General features: G+C 42.7%; 1 protein-coding gene across 1 annotated transcript in view; it reads right to left on the bottom strand.

The window, feature by feature from the left end:
* gabrr2a (gamma-aminobutyric acid type A receptor subunit rho2a) overlaps nucleotides 1-17942 on the bottom strand; it is a 62392-nt gene extending 44450 nt beyond the window's left edge. Inside the window, exons 1-2 of the mRNA XM_085767642.1 lie at nucleotides 17460-17942; nucleotides 14019-14125 (exon numbers count right to left, since the gene is read on the bottom strand). Coding sequence (XP_085623768.1) covers nucleotides 14019-14125; nucleotides 17460-17581 — 229 coding nt within the window. The 5' untranslated portion in view covers nucleotides 17582-17942. The remainder of the gene's footprint in view (nucleotides 1-14018; nucleotides 14126-17459) is intronic.
* Between the last annotated feature and the right edge of the window lie 1917 nt (nucleotides 17943-19859).

Raw genomic sequence — 19859 nt, 5'->3', positions numbered from 1 at the left:
AACTTGTAATACAATAAAAGCAAAATGTTAACTTAATGGCTCGGGGACTTTCTTGTAAATTATATTCCTTAAATTAAAGAGTTTTACCGCATTTTATTAGCTTGGTGCTTTTATTTTGAACGAAAGGTCTGTCTCTCTTGCCCTGGGTCCGTTTCCTACCAAAACAGCGAGTCAACGGCCCTAGACTAGTTTCTACCTATCGGACATTGTTTGACACACAGCTAAACTAAGCTTGACAGTTGACAGCAGACTAATCACCGGCATACGTTACCATGGTAACTCAGCGGGGAGTTGCATAATCCATATTGATGGAATGGAACTCCTAATTAAATTAGCCAGACTTGGTGAAATATGCAGGTCTTTTCCTTTATTCCGCTTTATGGAATACCCCCCCGGAGCACTGTCCTCAAGGTCCTTCAGTCATGTCAACTGTAACTGATTACATTTGGTATGGACTCTGGGTACGAGAAAGGCGCCTTTAAATAAAATTTATTATTATCATTATGTTAATCTTGATGTTGTTCAATCATAAAGTGCTTTCCTTTATAACTTTGTGCAGAATCATGTCAAAAGAGCCCATAGGTAAAATAACTAAAACACTATGTGTAATAAAAGCCATGCTGGAGAAATATGTCTTGAGTTTATGTTTATAGTTCTCACTTCCTCTGGGAGCTTGGTTCATTGGCTCGGAGCATAGAGGCTAAAAGCTTTTTCACTGAAGGTTTGACTCATGCACTTTAAAACAATTAACAGCTTGTGCCAAAGACCTGAGGAGCTGTAATGGTTCACACACTGTAAGCATGTGAGACATACTGTGTAGTATCAACAACAACAACAAAAAAAGACTACCTCCTAAAAACCAAGAAGGAAGCTGACGGTTAACCAGTGCAAGAATTTTAGAGCAGCTGTGATATGTTCTGTATTTCTGGTCCTTCTCAACCTACCTTACCAACAGATTCAACAGAGTCAACAAGAGCAGAAGTATAATATTCATTAGTTTCTCAGTATCACTCAGAACAGAAAAGTCTGAGAGCTGAGCTGAACTTATTTGTCAACCCGGGTGTTTGTCTTTCTTTGACTATAAGTAAGGGTCATAATTTACATCTGCCTAGTTTGAAGAAGTTTGGGAGACACTCCGGTGAGAATGTTTGATCAAGGTGTGATGTGAAAGGTTTTTTTTTTGTTGAAAACTTAAGCTTGATAGAAAGTTTTCCCTCCCTGCTGTGAAAATCCCACCTGCCCCGCCTCTTTACTCCACCTGCCACACCTCCTTGTCAGCCATCGTCTCCACCTGTTGTTCCCACCTGAACTACGTCAGTAATCAAGCCAGCATACAAGCTATGCTATGTCCGTGCATGCCACAGGCCTGACTATCTGCTGGCACGGCAACCCTTGTCTGCCTGCTCCTTCTGGTTTTACTGCCCTCCTCCCGCTCATCCCTATCATTAGACAACAACAGAACAGATCTGCCTTGCCAGCTACCCACCTGAAATCTGCAGCCTGTCTATCTGCAGTAAAACTCTGCTGCGTTTCAAAAATGCATTTAAGTTTATTGCTACCCTGAGTTGTGCTGCATTTGGGTTTGTACACAGACCCGTTACACATCTAAAAAAAAATGTGAACACAGGAACAAGATCCTGGAAGATCCTCATCTTCTGGGTGCTCACTAACGTTAAAGAGGAAACATGTAGTGAAAATAAGTAAAAAGAAGACGATGAAAAAAACCTCTTTGTGAAATGGTAAACACCATGTGAACGCAGCAGCAACCTTCTGAAGCCAACACAGGAGAATCCAACCCTGCAGTTCCTCCAATGACCACCAGGCTCCAACAGTGAGCCAATGGTGAAGCAGCTCACTCATCATGGAGTCTATATTCATTTTTATTTGCCATCTATGGTGGAAGCTAATGCCCTGAGCAGCAGGTCCCTAGTTGGATTCCTGATGAGACTCTATAATGCATGTCATTCCCTGCTCTCCATCCCCGTCAATCTGTCATATCAAATAAAGGCACTCCCTCCCCAAAAACAAAAAAAAAAATGTTAGCCAAAAATATGAATCGCACGCAGATTGATAAATCTGTACGGTAGCCAACACTTTGATGTACTTTTACAGTCACTTTTGGACCGTTTCTCATCTCAGCATGAGTCTGGACAAAGTGTCATTTGCGGGGTAACAGCTGTCCGATGGCGTAACAGACCGGTGCCTGTGCTAATCTACGCTGTAAGCAGGAGGAACTGCTGCCAGCTTAATCTGATCTCCACTGATGGAATGGAGTCTGCTATGCAGCTACGCTGAGCTGAGGCTAAACTGACACTACAGGCAAGCTGAATTACACTGGGCAGAGCTAGTGGCTGAAGCTATACTCCAGTCACCTCAAATTAAGCCTCTCCAGATGGTATCTGGGTGCGACTAACCCCGCCATCAACGAGCACTGCTCCAAAAAAAGAAAATGACAACAAAAAAACAAAACTGTGGTGATTACTGGGATGTTCCCCTGGGCTCATGTCCCCCGCCTCACACGGGGGAGAGCATGTCACTTCGGTGCTCGGGGATAAAGCAAATGACAAGTTTCTGCTGTTCGTGATATTTCATAAGCTGATCTCCGTCTTGTGCCAAAACAAAAATCCCTTCACATATAAAAGACAGCATTTAATTTGATTTGAAATAATAAAAGTAGTGCTGAGCCTAAAATCAATGAGATATTACAATGTGCTTTGATGTAGCAGGGTTGATACAATCTTCTAATTGAATCTACACAGTCCTGACATCAAACTCCAGCAGCAGCAGTCACAGCTTTAGTGTATACTGTAATGGCGCCGCTTTATTTTAAGACTGGCGGGGGAACGGTATTCAATCACTTCACTGAAGAGACCCCTGGTCGAGAAAAAGCAGAAATTGTTATGGCTCTCTGTGCATTTCAGTGATGCACCAGTGGCCCTTTAACCTCTACATCAAGACTAAGAGATTAGAAACTGATCAGTGGCAGAGCTCCCAGTGTGGACGACGGTGCAGCACGGGATCTCTGGAAAAGACCCAGAGCTCTGTTCATTCCCCTCTGGCTTAATAAAGACCAAGGAAGTCCTAAAGTCTTCTTATCTGTGGGCGTTTTACCTACAGACTTGAACATGTGGAGGACACCCAGTCTGTCCTTTGGCTTTCAATCAGATGCATATATATAGTTAAAGATGCATTAGCAGATTTTTATCATACACTTGGGGACAGCAGAACAAACTGAAACCTAAACCTTAAAAGGTATTGATCCATAAGAAGATCTTTTTGTGTTTTTCAGACCTAAAACTCATCTCAGTGAAGTTTTATATCTCCTCCCTCAGCTTCTCTCTGGAACTCTTGTCAAAGCAGGTTTGAGTTTGTCGTGGACAACGCAGCTCATTTCTCTTCACCGGTCAGCACATGATTACACTCCCCTGCTTTGTCTAGAGCTGACTAAATTTGCCTGTGGCCTCTTCTCTAAGATTTGGAAATCAATCAAGACATTTGGATGTCAATGAGCTCTGTGTGGGTTCTGTGTGGATACAGCTTCCTCCCACAGCGCAAAAGCACACTAGGTTGATTGGCCACTTGAAATGTGTCGGTGTATGTATGTGTGTGTGTTAGTTATAGCATCAGGTTGATGAAATCATAGAGGCATATAAACCTCTAGCTGCAGATCTGTTCCCATCATGCCCCCCTGCAACCTCCAGACTACGTGACTTTCTGAAGAAGCATCTTTCTACTCCATTGGCTCAGTTGTTCCAGAGCAAAGCGACTCATGATATGACTGGCTAAGCATCTATGTTGAAACAGGAATCTGACCTGTCCCAATAATGGGAATATTGATCACTACAGCTCTTAAATGAAGGATTCTGCACCGTCCGTTTCACTAGATATTTTCCAGCTTGAGTCAGACCGACATTCACTGAATCAGCTGGACAGAAGAACCAGGCTGCATGAAACAGCCCCTACCTCTGACTTTGTGACCTGTGGTAAATCCACAACACCACTAAGCCACCACATTTTCTGAAAAGCACACAGTGGCTTTGGTTCGCAGTTAACAGATCATAACATGAGTCGCTCAGAGCCCATACATCAAATGATTTGGCTGACAGGCTTTCTCTCTCTTCCCCTTCTGCATGGATTAACAACAAGCTTAATGTGTTATTTTACTGCGGATTAAGAGCAATAATACACCCCACACACGAGCCACCGTCACCCCCCTCTGTTCACTCAGAGATGTGAAGCCTCTGACTTTGATCCAGATCTTTTTAAATGTGTGAGTGAAACCATGTACAGTGTAGATATGTAATCATCTTGAAGCGCAGGCAGCCGTTACTCGTTAGTGCTGCTGATAGTGTAATCGGAGGTTATCTCGGCTCCAGCTCACAAACCAGGGGTGCTTGATATGAAAGACATGGATGGTTACAACTGGGGGAGGGGGGTCGGCTACTGTAAAGATGCTACTGGCTGCATAAGAGAACAGATATGGTAGAGAGCCACTGATAAACATCTAAGCTTTGCAGGTCCTGATGATGGAGATATGCATCATTCACTGATCAACACTGAATCCTGAATAAGATGTTTGATATCGACAAACACAGGGATGTGCAGAGATTCATGGCCCCTAAAATCTGCATTATTCTGTTGGATTCAGCTGGCACCATCACTGGGTTATAAACTCACTATCACAAATGCATATCCATGCACATCCATGAAAAGAATCTCTAATTCTCCTGATACCAGAAGAAAAAGGTCAGACTGACCAGATTGCATCCTTGTTTATGGGTCAATGATGTGATGCAACGCAATGTCAAGTGGTGTAATCAGTATTTTTTCCATAAAAATTTGACACGATACAGGATAATAAATCTTGACTCAAATGTTGAATGAATGAATAAATGTAATTCACTTTTTCATCTTGGCTCAGTATTGCCAAAATGAATTTAAATTTAAATATAGAAAGCAAAGCAAAAAAAGAAAATCTATTCCAATTTAATGTTTTCAGAAGAAAGTACACTTAAATCCACTGTAGGTGGATCAAATATTTAATAGTTACCATTTTTTTGTGGTTACACCATTTGACATTTTCAGGGCATTCGGTCTTACTTTTGTTAAAAGAAATGGTTAAAATGACAGAAAACTTTTTTATTTCGTTTTAACAAATCTGATGCTTTTAAAACATTTTTTAAATATATTGCTCATCTTGACAAGACTTAATTCACTGACTCTGCTGTTCATAATTGCAGTGACGTCTTGTTGTGGCTGAAGTCTTTTCAGAGCATCTGTGACCAGCAAGATCTTCCTGGAGTCCAAATGCACTTTGTGCTAAATGAGAAGCGATTTCCATCAAGGAGCTCCTGACGGAAAACTAGCGTTTATTCAAATATTAGATTTCTGCGGTTCCTGTGATTGGTTTTTATTGTTGATGGAAAGACATAATCACTGACTTGACAGAGTGCAGTGACGGGGAAAGAACACAAGCAGTCAAACAAATAAACCAAGAGACATTTGACTAATTCAGAAGAGAAAATAGAGAAACTGAGCCACCCACAATGTACAGACTGCACGTCAGAGCTGGGTCCACCCCGTTTTCCTGCTCAATGAGGGATTATTAGTGACATTACGAGTGCAATCAGTTTCTGTCTGACCTCCAAATAAAGTGGGCCAGATGATCTGGATAAACTGTTTGTTTGATCTTGTAAAAGCTTGTTTTTCCGGCCCCCACTGGACTTCTCTCGCTGCATTCAAAGGTCTCAATATAACTTTGGTGAACACAGTGTCATTCTGTTGAGAGGGTTTGTGTATTTGTGTGTCTGTACCCCTTGGGAGCAGAAATTTTGAGGGAACCTGTTACTTTCAAAACAATACAGAGTTTTTCTCTGCAGATACACTGTGTGATATCTGCTGACTTTGGATGAGGGCAGGGTTGTTTCAGGACAGGTCTCCAGTCTGATAGAGACCAACGATCTCACACACTCTTATTCACACCTATGGGGCATGGTCACATCCCTGTGGGACTATGGGAGGAGCTGGTGAACCTGGAAACAGCCATCAAAGGGTCGACTGTCCAGAGAAGCTTCTTGGTGTAAGGCAACAATGCAAACCACTGCACCACCATGTGTTTGTGGGAAAAAAATGACAAACCTTATTGTGTCCTTGTGCTCCATGCTTTTTCAAATGCATCATTCACCTTTTGCTGCAATGCCTCCAATTTCACCATTTACACTGGTTATTGCTGCTGAGCTCTGCACTAAATATTTATAAGATAAGGACAACTGCTAGTAAAAGCAATAATAAAGGGAAAGGCACTGTTTCAAAAAATCCCACAGGATGAAAAGACAAGCTTGGAAAGATCAAAATACAGCTTTGATCTGCACTAGAGCAGCATAATTTACCAAATTATGCAAGACTTAAAGGTATCATATGGTGTAAAGGTAGATGTCCATATGTACTTTGATGATACAACTGGTCTCTGCGCTACACTAATACTGTGGAAATATCAAAGCTTCAGTCCAAAGAGAAACGTACACAGACTGTATTCAGAGACTGAGCCTTAAAACAAAGCCGTTATCTTTAACGTTGTGATGTCACAACAAAACAGTCATCTTTCTAAGCCTTGCCCAAAACCCTGCCAACTAGACCCACTATTAACCTTATAATATTTGGTTTCTGAATGTTTAATTCTCTTCTGATTGGCTCACAGACCTTGAGAGAGGTATTCCAAAACCATATCCACAGCACATTCAAGTCAATTGGATTGTGTCAATCAAGAATTGCAGACCTGGCCTTGGAGTAATCTTTCACATGTCTGTTCAAACTTTCACTGTTCAGTTAAATAATTTGCTTAATACTTCATTCAAGGTATGTTAATGTGCCCCCTTAAAAATACTATTTGGTGTAAAGTCACACACACCTGTTAGTTTTGTTCATTCAAAGCAAAGCTGGTGATATGGATGAGTGCAAAAACCGAGCCTCAGGCTGTATCCACACTAACGTGATTTTAGTCTTAACTCATCTCTTTTGTGACATTCACTCCTGAGACTTAGAGAAATTCTGCTGGCCCTGTTTTATTGTGAAAACTCCAGACACCCACGGGCACTTGTCACTCCTCAATGGGCCTCAACAGTTTATGAGTACCTGTCAGCTGTGACTGTAACAGAAAGCACATCCAAAGGTAACACCATCAGCAGAACAAGGGGTGAACTGACAATCTTATTTCATGGAAAATCTTACTCAAGCATTTGATCTGCTTTTCAGATCAAATCATACAGATCACCTCATTATAAGAGAACAATATTCAATGTGAAAAACTACACTGCACATGTATGTTAACTGTTTAAGATCTATGCTGCTCACAGCATAGATCAGACAGACAGCAGTCTTTGTTCTGCTCCGCAGCTTCCGTGAGTTTGATGCAGCTCCACAAGAACAAAGCAACCGTCACCAGCTGCAGTCCAACACAGTGGTTACAATCCGCCTGCAGGTCTAGAGACCTGATGCATGCAGGGAAACAGGAAGTGGCATCTTAACTTTCTAATTAAAATATTTACATAGAATATAGCTCATGAACTCCAGCACTGGGCAAGCAAATACTTCATATGGACTGGATAAAAAGACACAATTTGTAAGTATTAAGGCGAGCAAGCAAACAGAATAAAATCATTCAAGTGGTGGAAAGATATGAATCCCAACTTCCAGTCGTGACTTCTACAAGTCAAAACAGACACAGCATGGATTGTGATTCTACACAAAAAAATCTTGTCATATAAGATGTTATTTGCATGATTGCACACCCCAACTTAGAACACAATCACAATGTCAAATATATCAACAGCACAGCTCAAAAATAGAACCCATAAACCCCAAAGTAATGGCTCAGTAATCGTACTCAAGGTCAAAGTTTGAGATGATTTTGGTATTTATTTGAAGACTGATTCTGCAGCACATTTCATGCTGTGAGAGCAAAGTCAGAAATCCTTCATCTATTTAAGTTTATATTTATACTGACACATCAAGTCTGTCATTTGGATAACAGCAGCTGTTTGGGCTCTGAGTCGGTTATTGGGGGTGTTGGGGGCTTTTTCAATTTCCAGCCTCTTCCGCTCTGATGCAGCTCATGCAGTTACTTGCTTGTTTGTTTGGCTGTAAAATCCATGTTAAAGTGCTATTAAATATAGAAAAGGCTGAGGCTTTAAACACATCTGGAGGCAGCAACCCTGTGGAGGGATGCGGGGCGAGACTCTTTATACTAATATGACTGCAGCTATGTATCCTCTGTTGGGACTCTGTGACAGTTATTTTTAGTGCCATTTCCACTGTGACCTCCTGCTAAACACTATGACTGCGGAGAAGCCACTAACTCTCTTAATTGCTGTTTCATCGTCTTCTCCATCAAAGTAGAACTCCAGAAGACTCAAAGGAAGATTTTTATTCTTCTTCCATTGTGTCTCAGAGAAGTTGTGTGGGCGTATCTTAGTCTCAAAGTGTCTTTGTAAAAGTCTCAGTCGAGTTCTGAGCAGATCCAATAAGTGTCACTTGATCGCTCAAAAGAGACATAAGAGGCCCAAACACTTAAGAAACCAACAAAGACTTAGCCTTGAGCTACTTTCTGAAGAAGTCCAGTGATACAATACTTCTGTCTTTACATTTAACCCAAGCCTGGAAAAGATATGAAGGCATTCAATGTATGGGTATAAACCATCCACTGAACTGTGGTCTTTAGATTGGACTCTGAACAGCACCAGGGGGATGTCAGAAAAGCCTTGTAAGTTAGGAAACAACTTCTTAATGCTCAAGCATCTGCCGCACTGAAAGACTTATCTTAAAAAGCCAGAATGAGAGATTAGTGACGAACAAAAGCTTCACATGAAGCTGCTCCTGTGATCCAGCAGAACAAAAAAAAAAAACCATCTCTGTTCTCCGCGGTGCGAACTGGCCCCGCTGATGGAGCAGGGTTAATGTGAAAAGATGTTTCATGCTCTGCGTGATGATTACAGGAGGCAGACGGATACTTCAAAATGGTTTAACATCAAAGAGCCCAACATGTCAGTGGCTCTGGGACACCAGAGACCAATCAATTATGAGGACATGAGGGCAGATGGAGACATGCAACTGGTTCCTGAAGCTGGAGGGAGAAGAGGTGACGCAGCTCATCTCAGACAGACATTCCCTTCTACATCCCATCGCTGTCCCAATGCAGCTCGCCTCTGGGTCCAGGCATCACATCCAACCCAAGGTTAAAAGTTCACCGATTTTAGGTCACTTTACTGATCAGGAAAATCGAACCAGCCTGTATGCACAGCACTGTGTAAAACTCTGATTCTCTTTCAGATTCTTAGCCATCAGCACCATGAAGAGGCATCTGATTGGTTCACATTCATCCTGCCTGTGCAAATACACAACTAGAGTCAGAGCAGACGGACCAGAGTGCTGCAGCAGATGGTCTAGCCCCAGTGGATCCCTGATCTCAACATATGATCCGGTCCTATCTCCTAGAAACTCTATTTACAAACTAAACTGCAGCAAATGTTTTTATAGCAATACGTTTTTACTGGTTACATTTAGAGGCAGCATGTTTTCTGTGAATGAAGGACTGAAACCAGACATTTAGATTCCAAAGGAGAGGTTTGGACACCAGTGGCCAAGGCTCACAGCTGGAGTCCCTCTGGGTTTAGACAACATTTTTTCAGTTGAGGATCAGTAAAGACTGATACTGATGGGGTAAATGTAAATAAACAGGCTGTGAACTTTTTCTGTATGAAACCAAAACCTGAACCAAGAGAGAAAAGTCTGATCAGAACTATGAATAAACTGAGTCACTACGAGATCAGATATTCTCAACACGTTGCCTGTGTTGTGAATATTTTAGTGCTGTGTGCCGTGTCAAATAATTAGAGACTTCCAAAATATAGAAATGGAAAAATAACATTAACAGTGTGATCCAGTAACAACTTCTTTTCCTGCAAAACATATTGGCTGCTGACATTTGTCTGTAGGAGAAATGCTGCTGTTGTGAAGGAAAAGCTTGCTGCTGCTTTTGTCATTCACCTTTTGTTGTATTTATGATTTTTTTTTCACAGAGTAAAAAAAATCACAGCTCTGTGATGCATGAACTATTTCCACAGACAAATACATCGGTGATATTTCTTGTCACGTATTAGCCAGTATATCTGCAAAAGAAGTAACGGCTTTTACACTACAATCAAACATTGAGTGCTTATGTGTGTTTTTCATAGTAAATGTAAAGCAAAATCAACGCTCATTTGATCTTTTTGAATGAGTTATGGGAGAATTACGTTTTTTTTTAAGACAATAATCAAGGGGCGGTGCGTGGCGCAGTGGGTAGAGCGGCCGCCCCATGTAGAGGCTACAGTCCTCGCCGCAGGCGTCCCCGGTTCGAATCCTGCGTCGGGCAGACCTTTCCTGCGTGTCATTCCCCCTCTCTCTGCCTCCCCATTTCCTGTCTATCTCTACTGTCATCACTATCAAATAAAGGCAAAAAGCCGAAAAATATACTTTAAAAAAAAAAAAAAAAGACAATAATCAAAAAGAAGTCCTGTATAATGTGAAGGTGTCACCTGAGGCTGTTTCAAAGAGACACGTCTGGTCAAAGGTTGGTATGTTCTGCTGCTTAGATCTCACATTCAGTTTGGAGCTGCAGGTACTGAACATGAAAACACCCTGACTTCTGCTTTGTAACAAACAAAAGCTGGGAGGTATTTCATCAAGCTCGCTTAGCTCAAAGTCTGGTTCAAATGGCCAAGTCTGGCTTATTTTAGCATAAGTTTGGTTCTATCAACGTGGCTAAGATAAGCTCCACCTCAGTAACCATGGAAACCATGGTTCTGGCTAAGCCTGACACTTCGACTACGCTCAGACTTTCCATTCCATCAACCTGAGCCTCAACTCCGTTCCATCACAGTCGAATGCCAGCTTTGTAACCATGGTGACTCGTGCTGCCAGGCAATTCTGGTCTGGAGCAGGATTAAGGTGAAGATTAACTCCATTTCTGTCAGGACCACTATGTCAAAATAATATTTATTTACTTGCACAGTTTAATTTGGCGGTATGGTACTGTTCTGGGACCCCCTGCTCTTCCACGCGCTTGCGTGGAAAGCCTGAGGCAGGAAGAGCACCTTCCTGCCCTTCACGAGCCATCATGAACGGCATAAGCAGGGAGCGCAGCAGCAAAGAAAACCCAGACAGAGCAGAGCAACCAACAAGATATGACAGGAGGAGCTGGGGCGGAGGTGGGTTGCAAAAAAGCCGGCAGAGGAAGCAGCAGCAGCAAGGGAGGTGACGTCGGGCTACAGCAGTTTAAACAGTGCGCCCTGAATGCAGTTCCCCAATAGGGGAGTCAGCTGAGCCATCAGCTGACCTGCACAGGTGAAGACAGTTACGCTGTGCTGATTAGAGCTTGACGTCATGGCCTGCCAGAACTAACGCTATACGCTTAATTTCTGTCAGGACCACTATGTCAAAATAATATTTATTTACTTGCACAGTTTAATTTGGCGGTATGGTACTGTTCTGGGACCCCCTGCTCTTCCACGCGCTTGCGTGGAAAGCCTGAGGCAGGAAGAGCACCTTCCTGCCCTTCACGAGCCATCATGAACGGCATAAGCAGGGAGCGCAGCAGCAAAGAAAACCCCCAAAACAACCACACCGGCAAATCCTGGAACCTCTGCTAAGAGATGCCAGGAGGCTATCTAGAATGGAATTAATTTTTGCCTATAAAATTTAATAGGGAATAAGCCACACGCTACCTCTTAACAATAATAATTTTTACAATAATAATAACCATTATTAATAATAATAACACTAATAATATTAAATCAATTATTTACAATGAAAGGCTCATAGCTTTTTGTGCATCTAGAATGCTCTATTGACAGGCGCAGTAAGGCAAGGCAATTTTATTTGTATAGCCCGTTTTTACAAACAGTTTGTCTCAAAGGCTTTACATGGCATCGTAACAACATCCTCTGTCCTTAGACCCTCACATCGACTGAGGAAAAACTCCATGGAAAACCCTTTTAACAGGGAAAAATCGGAGAAACCTCAGGGTGAGCAACAGAGGAGGGATCCCTCACCCAGGACGGACAGACGTGCAATAGATGTTGTTACAGACAAGAAAACAGGGAGCAAAGAAAACCCCCCAAAACGACCACGCCGGCAAATCCCTGACCCTCTAGCAACAAGAGATGTCAGGAGGCTATTTAAGTTGGAAACAAATGTAGCCCATTTAAAAGGAAATAGACGAACCCCCCAAAACCCGCAAAAGGAGCTGCGTCAGTGAATAATTCAATGCCAAATATGATTCTGTATTATCGCTATGGAGGTTGAAACCCAGCGCAAATTAAGAATAAAGCAAACCGTTCCTTGTGTGACGCTCCGACCGCTTGGCAGCATCGCTGGCAAACAGAAACTCCACAGCCCCGGAATCAGCCGTCGCCGGTCAATGGAACAGCTGTGTGTGACGCCGCCCCCACCTGCCAGGTGAGAGCCCCGACGGAGAGAAGGAGCCCCCCTCCCCCGTCGTCGCAGACGGCGTCCTCCGTTCCAGAGCTTCGCTGAAGCCCCATGACACGACACCGCGCCAGCCGCCGCGGGTCCGCATCGGAGCAGCAGGGCGAGCACGAACACAACCAGCGATCCTTCCCTCATGCGGGAGCCCGTCTTGCAAAAAAGCCGGCAGAGGAAGCAGCAGCAGCAAGGGAGGTGACGTCGGGCTACAGCAGTTTAAACAGTGCGCCCTGAATGCAGTTCCCCAATAGGGGAGTCAGCTGAGCCATCAGCTGACCTGCACAGGTGAAGACAGTTACGCTGTGCTGATTAGAGCTTGACGTCATGGCCTGCCAGAACTAACGCTATACGCTTAATTTATGTTCAAAAAATGTCCAAAAGACAGTTCTGCTGATGCTTATAGCCTACACACTCTGTCGTAATGATAAAATGATAATAGCTATATAAAATAATGTAATACGTGAAAAAACGTTTACTATCAAAAAGTAAAATAAAATCATGTAGCCTAAAGATAAAATGAAACTAATTAAAGAATAATAAAATGAAGCTGAGGCATTTAAAATGACTATTCACTATCACCTTGTCTCCTTGAATTGATGGATTTGGTATTTATGATTTTCTACAGTCAATTGTGTGATAAATGTGATGAATCATACAGTATGAAATAGTTGATGAATGTGATAAATATCACTTGTTAAAATGAATACATTTTGTGAATTTGTCTTGGGCTAAATTTCACTATTTTACATTCACGACTTTATACCTTTTGATGAGGGTTTTAAAGTATCTTTTTGGACTTCTACAACTTTATTTCAAGGGGACAGATGGAGAGAGACAGGAAACAAGGAGTGAGAGGAACACACAGAAAAGGACCAGTGGGGGATTCAAACTCGGACTCACTAAAACACTTCTCAGCCTCCGCTCTTTAAGTATAAGACACACCTAGTTGATTGATACATATGATGCCTAAATAGAAGGAACTTTGTGTCACTCGTTCATTGATCCTGTCAGTCATATTGTCCCAGACCTCTTCTGTTATTTTGTGTACAGCAGCAGTGTTTCATTTTCTTGTTGTACACTCCTTATATTCATCATAAATCTCCATAAGGAGCCTTTACTCGGCTGTGAAGAAGCTTTGGTGCGTGCGTTTCCTTTGCTTTCGGCACTCGACTGGTGTGGTTGCAGCAACATCCACATTTGAAACTTTGTTTACCGTCATATTTTTTTGTCAGTCAAGCATCTGAACACATACGAGGGGTTTAAGTCTGTTTGTTTTATACTCTCAATAAACCTGCATATCAAAACATTCAACATGGAGCAGAACAAAAAGAGCCAAGCTTCATAAAATGAAGTCGAATTTACCATATGCCCCACAATACAAACCAGAAAACAGCCTCAGACAAAGTGAGCTGTCACAAATACTGCCTCTTTGTGATCCTAAACACCTGTTCTTAAAATCATAATGTGTGTAATGGGAGATGTCACGTCTCCACACCTACCTCCAAACGCCGGCCTCATGGTGAAGTCATGATCATCTACTTTGAGAAGATGCTCCGTCTTCATTTTGCGAGACTTGGTCACATCTGGAGGCTTCTTTGCCAGGGAGCTGCGGGAAGAGGACACTCGCTGTCAGAGGATGAGCAACTCAGAGACTTTTACTGTTTTTTAAAGAGATAAAAGGGCAACGCACCAACACAGGGGAATACTGATTCAATCTGCTGACACCGCCGAGAACAAGAACAGTGTCAACTGATCATTTATATGCAGCCTTTCTTTTTCTCACCTTCACTTCTTCAAGTGAGATCAAAGTGTCTCTCTTCACAGTTTCCACACATGAAATGTTAAGAGACCGACCGTTATGTGATGGGGGGAGAAGATATGAATGTGTTTCAGAGAGTTTGAGATCAGACCCTGTGTTCCAGCAGCACAGCCCCCTTGACTGCAGACGGGATGCTGAGGCTGTGTGTGTGTGTGTGTGAGTGGTAAGGCTGCTGAGACCAGATGCTGAGTGTGATTATCTCTGTGGTTCAGGTGGACTTGACCTGGCAGAACCACAGCAGACAGATACGAGACCTTTATTACACGTTACATGACTACACTGACCCTCACAGCGAGCTGCTCCTCCATCACTGACCAGGCAGATCCTGACTCCACCAAACTCCCATAAAACGGGCGCAGAGGTGGACCGTGTGTGGAGCTGAGCCTTTGGAGTATATCAATCTGTGTCAAGTACGCTCTCCTACTGTCACTCACCACATACAACTTTAATCCTTAATAAAATGTACGCATCCCCATTTACTGTGTTCAATGCATTTTTCCTCAAGTATCACAAAGCATTGAGCTGAAGTGTGAAAAGCTGACAAAAGTGGATACAGCGTCTGCTGCTGTCTCTGGCTACTTCTGTGTTTAACTTAACTTGCACTGCATCGAGCTTCAGGACCACTGTACATAATCAATATGAACCCTACAAAATGGATTAATATTAGCCTTCACTGACATGACAACATGGTTAAGATTTGGTTTGGCTCAGAAAAGAAATTTGTGGGTGGTGAGACAGACGCAGACAGTAGCACTGTATCTTGTGTGAGAGTTGATCCCTGTGCTGCTCAAATTCAGTAAACTTGTATTTAGAACTAATGTGCAAACAGCACAAATATTGAAGGGTGCGGGGCTAAGTTTTCTATTAACATAATTAGTAAATGTTCAGGAAAAGGTGACACTGACTGTCTCTTTTTAAGAGACGGGTGAAAGCGAAAGCATTTGCCAAGAATGTTTTCATTAATAATACCATAAATGGCAATCCGGCAGTGTTATTCTCATGACCCGCTGGGCAGCGCTGGGAAACCAAAAATAGTAAATGCTGGGCGAGTCGACCACTAAATAATAATATCAAAATAACTATAAGGACAAAACAATATATTTATTGAAAAAGGACCCATTAACAAGTGGCTAATGTACATTCATCCACATTAATATGAGACTCAAGACCAAAAGCAAACTCCTCAGTGTCCCTTTAACCAATTTTAAACTGTTAATGGAAACACATTGAGAATGAAATAAAAACATTCCTCGCTCTAACACACTCTAACACTCTCTAACGCACTCTTTCCACACTTGCACACAAAGCGAGTCACATGACATCCAAAAACATTACAGACTATTATCTCCCACAAATCCATTATACACAGCCGCTTGCCAGACGAGGGGGTTTCCTCTCCATCAGCAGGCCCATCAGATGTCATCATCACATTTAGTTAAATACCAAATGTATCATGAGAAGAGAAACCTCAGTTTTATTAATTTAACATCACTGTACAGAAACAGTGCATTCATAACTGTGCTGTGTCAATTTAAAAAAAAAACATGAATGGATGGTGAAATGTTTTTCTTTGCATCACAGTGTCTGTTGATGGTGACTGCAGGCTGCAAACCATTTCTGTTTCTAAACACTGAAGACAGAATCCAGGATCAAGTTGTGCCCTCATCTTCTCTGTGTCTGTGTCTGTGTGTGTGTGTGGTACATACACAGCTTCTTTACTCGGTACAGTGTCATTGGGAAAACAATTTAGTGGTATATACAGTGAATTACAGTCATTTCTTTGAGGCACTTTTGCACAGTTTGACAGTTTCTATCCACCACCGCCTGTTCCTCCCTCTGTAGACTGTTTGTCCCTACAGCAGTGCCACACCACGTAACTCCTGCACTCATGTCAGAAAAGAGTGAAAACACACACAACTACTAAACTACAACCACAAAATCGGCATGTACACTAGAGGGCTTCAGTAAGTCAACGTAAAAAATATGCGTTCTTTTTCCCTGCAGATCTCTAAAACTGAGCAGCAAGAGCCTTGATGTCACTGCCTTAGCCTTTAGAGATATGCATATTATTTCTAAAATGACCACACATGTACAAAGAAGTTCTTGGTTGAGGTTTTAGCTCAAATTCTCAGGAAGTAGGCCTACATGTCACCACATCTGTGAAGCCACTCATCCACCCTGAGGCTCCACATCAGCAGCACGTTACCTCCACCTCTCTCCTGACACACACTGGTCATAATCCCTTCAGCCACTAGAGGTCTTTGTCTGGTCGCTTGAGGCAGATGCCGCAGCTGTTCTGAGGAGAACCTCCTCAAAGTGCCCTGATCCCACACCTCCACCCTGAGGAGGAGGTCAGTGTCTCAGGCAGACCCACACCATCAGCACACCAATGGATGGATGGATGGATGGATGGATGGATGTGTGTGTGTGTGGGTGAATGTGTGGCAGCCAGGGCACTGTTCACAGACAGAGCTGCAGTAAATTTACCTTTAAAACTACTGTTGTAATTTTTCATTTCAACCTTTTTTTTTTTCCTATTTTATGATTTCTCTCCTGTTGGAAACAACACAATGGTTTATTATCTTGTACATGGAGTTGAAAAGGCTTCAACCAACTGTTGCTTTTCGGCAGCAGCCAGAGCAGAGTAAATCCCTCCTGACCACACCTCAACTTCACACTTCACTTGTTCTCTCACCTCTAACAAAGCAAAGGTTCTTACAACTTCAAAATCAAAGGTGTCAAAAAAGTTCTGTTCCATGTATTTTAACAAAGCATTTCACTCCACAATTGATCTTTACCCGTTTTCAGTTTTGACTCAATTTCAACGTTTCTTCTGACTTCAGTTTGTTTACTAATTGTTGTATTGTGGAATTATTTGATACAATTAAAAATAAATCTGACAACATCCTTAGGCTTTTCTTCAGCACATTACCCCCTCCTCCTCCTTCTCCTACCCCCTCCTCCCGCTCAGTTCACCCTGTCATCACCCAGATCACCCACCTCTTGCCTGATACATCAGCTAAACATTATAAATATAATGACAATTCAAATGTTAAATTATCTATCATATACTCGATGTTATTTGCATTCCCTCCCATGTGCCCTGAAACCATGCACTTACGTGCCGTGCTTCTGGGTCTCCACGGTACCGGTCCATCTCCGCACCCGGTGGCCGTGCTTACGGCATTCACCGGTAACGAGCAGACACAGAAGTAAGATCAGAGGTTTGGTCAAATAAGGCATCGTGTCGGCGCAAATCCACAGGTGAGTCCCTTGAAAGCCCCCTTCCGTCGGTTCATTCCAGCAGGGGTCAGCCGGCAGCGCATGGTTCTCAGCAGAGGAGGGACGCGTCCTCGGTCATGGCATCAGACTCTCTGCCACGCGAGGCTGCGGGAGAGGAACGTGTGTGTGTATGTGTGTGTGTCTGCGATCCTATTCACTGTCTGCACCTATCCCCTCACGAGACACACACACACACACACACACAGAGAGAGAGAGAGAGAGAGAGAGAGAGAGAGAGAGAGAGAGAGAGAGAGAGAGAGAGAGAGAGAGAGAGAGAGAGAGAGAGAGAGAGAGAGAGAGAGAGAGAGAGAGAGGAGGGGGTGGGAGAGAGGGGCTGAACATCTGTAGCCTACATGCTCCAAGGGAAAACACACACACACACATAGGGATTATTATTTGCAGCCTGGCATGACACAACAAGAGAGGCAGATTATTCCTCCCTCTTGTAAATAAAACCTCCATCATAGGAATCACGTTTCACTCTACTCAGGGACTTGATGGAGCAGTTTAAACACAACCCCCATTTTCACTTAGTCCAGGAGCAGAGGATGCATTTGGCTGCTGTTGTTGCTGGTTCGATTCCCAGTTCCACTGTCAGAGTGTCCTTGAGCAATACACTGATGCTGAGTTTCTACGGCTGCTTTGGCAGCCGCTGAGGACTCAGCACTTTCTCTCAAGTCTGAGTGTGTTATTTTAAGCAGTCTGCAGAATGTTGTCGCTGTATCTATAAACTAATAGGCTATATCTTTTTAAGGATTGTGTAAATATTCTGTATTTTCCTGCTGTCAGCATGCAGTGTGTTGGTTCAGAACATCTCCTCTATCCTATTTTTTTTTTAGATCTCAGTCCCAAGCTTATGGGTCCCCAGGCCTTAAGTCTTTAAAGACAGCTTGTAAATTCATTTTATTGTAAGGTTCAGCAATTTACCTTCACATAGGGAATAAGAGTGTTTGTTGTGGCCATTTCACTAGCAAGGACCACGCCACAACAATGTGCCGTTAGACGATTTAATGGGATGAAATGATGAACATGAATGAATGGCGTTGTTCCGCCCAAGCTGGATTCGTGCCCCCCAGACGATGCCTTGGAGGAGATCTGAAAGGGAATGCGTTGGTTAAGAAGAAAGGGGTGGAGGACGGGAGGGAAGGATGGAGGGATGAGAGTGAGGATGATCCGGGAGGAGGCTGGAGCCGGGAGGCGCTTAGACGAAGGGAGGGTGGGTTGAGAAATCGAGGCAAACAGAGGAAGGAAGGGGTTGACCGGGTATTTGTAGGCTTGACCAGTGTTTAGAGGTGTGGTTGAGGCGTGGTCCTGCTCCCAAAATTTAAGTTAACTCGTTAACTTCAATTTTCAGCAGCAGCTCATTGTTGGAATTAGTAGGACTGATTGAGTAGTCTGACCCTGCTGATAAGATGGATTCACCCAAAACAGGTATGGACAACTGTTGGAGGGTTGAAACATGTCAGTAGCCTTTTATATAGCCTCACTGGATCATACCATTTCTTAGCCTTGACACCAGTTGATCATCTTGTCTGCCTGTCTGCCTGTCTCACTCACATCACTGGTTCCGTCCTCAGGGCTCTGGTCCCCCTTCGCCTTGTGGAGACACTTATCCTCCTGAGACCCTGCGTCTGTGGTAAATTTAAGAACTAGACAATTGTATCACAGCCAATTTAGCTGCTGACATCAAGAGCTGTTTCTGTTATATATATCAGTGCCAAATCAAAGACAAACATTTTATCAAAAATAAGTCCACTTTCAATTGTGTTTATCAATTCACAAAACATACACAATGTATTCCCAACACTCAGTTTCAGGAACAGTTGCCATTACTGACCTGTTATCTTTTATGTTTTATTGTAATGTTTTCAATTTAACTAACCATTTTCAAATTTAGATTAAAATAATAGCCTAATAAAAAAAACATACAGTTAAAACAGTGCAGTTGAATAAAATTCAGAATATAGCTGAAAAGCAAACAAAACATATATTGGTCCAGGAATCAGCAGGTAAGAAATACATTTCAAACACTATGTACAGCTAAAGGGATAAACAGACAGGACCAAGTAGCTGTATACAGTAAGCCTATTGTGAAGAATGAATATATATATATTTAGGCTGCAGTAAGTAAAAGATAAATAACTATAGCAGCAGATAGTACAATACATTTATTGTAAAAGCAAAACAGTGACAGTGTGTAAAAGAGTTCATTGCCTTAGAAAGTCTGTATTGGGTTGGT

Source organism: Trachurus japonicus, chromosome 22, assembly GCF_045865225.1.
Source record: "Trachurus japonicus isolate A0001 chromosome 22, Traja_1.0".
NCBI lineage: Eukaryota > Metazoa > Chordata > Actinopteri > Carangiformes > Carangidae > Trachurus > Trachurus japonicus.
Note: the sequence above shows the minus strand (reverse complement) of the source record. Positions and strands in the feature narration are given on the sequence as shown.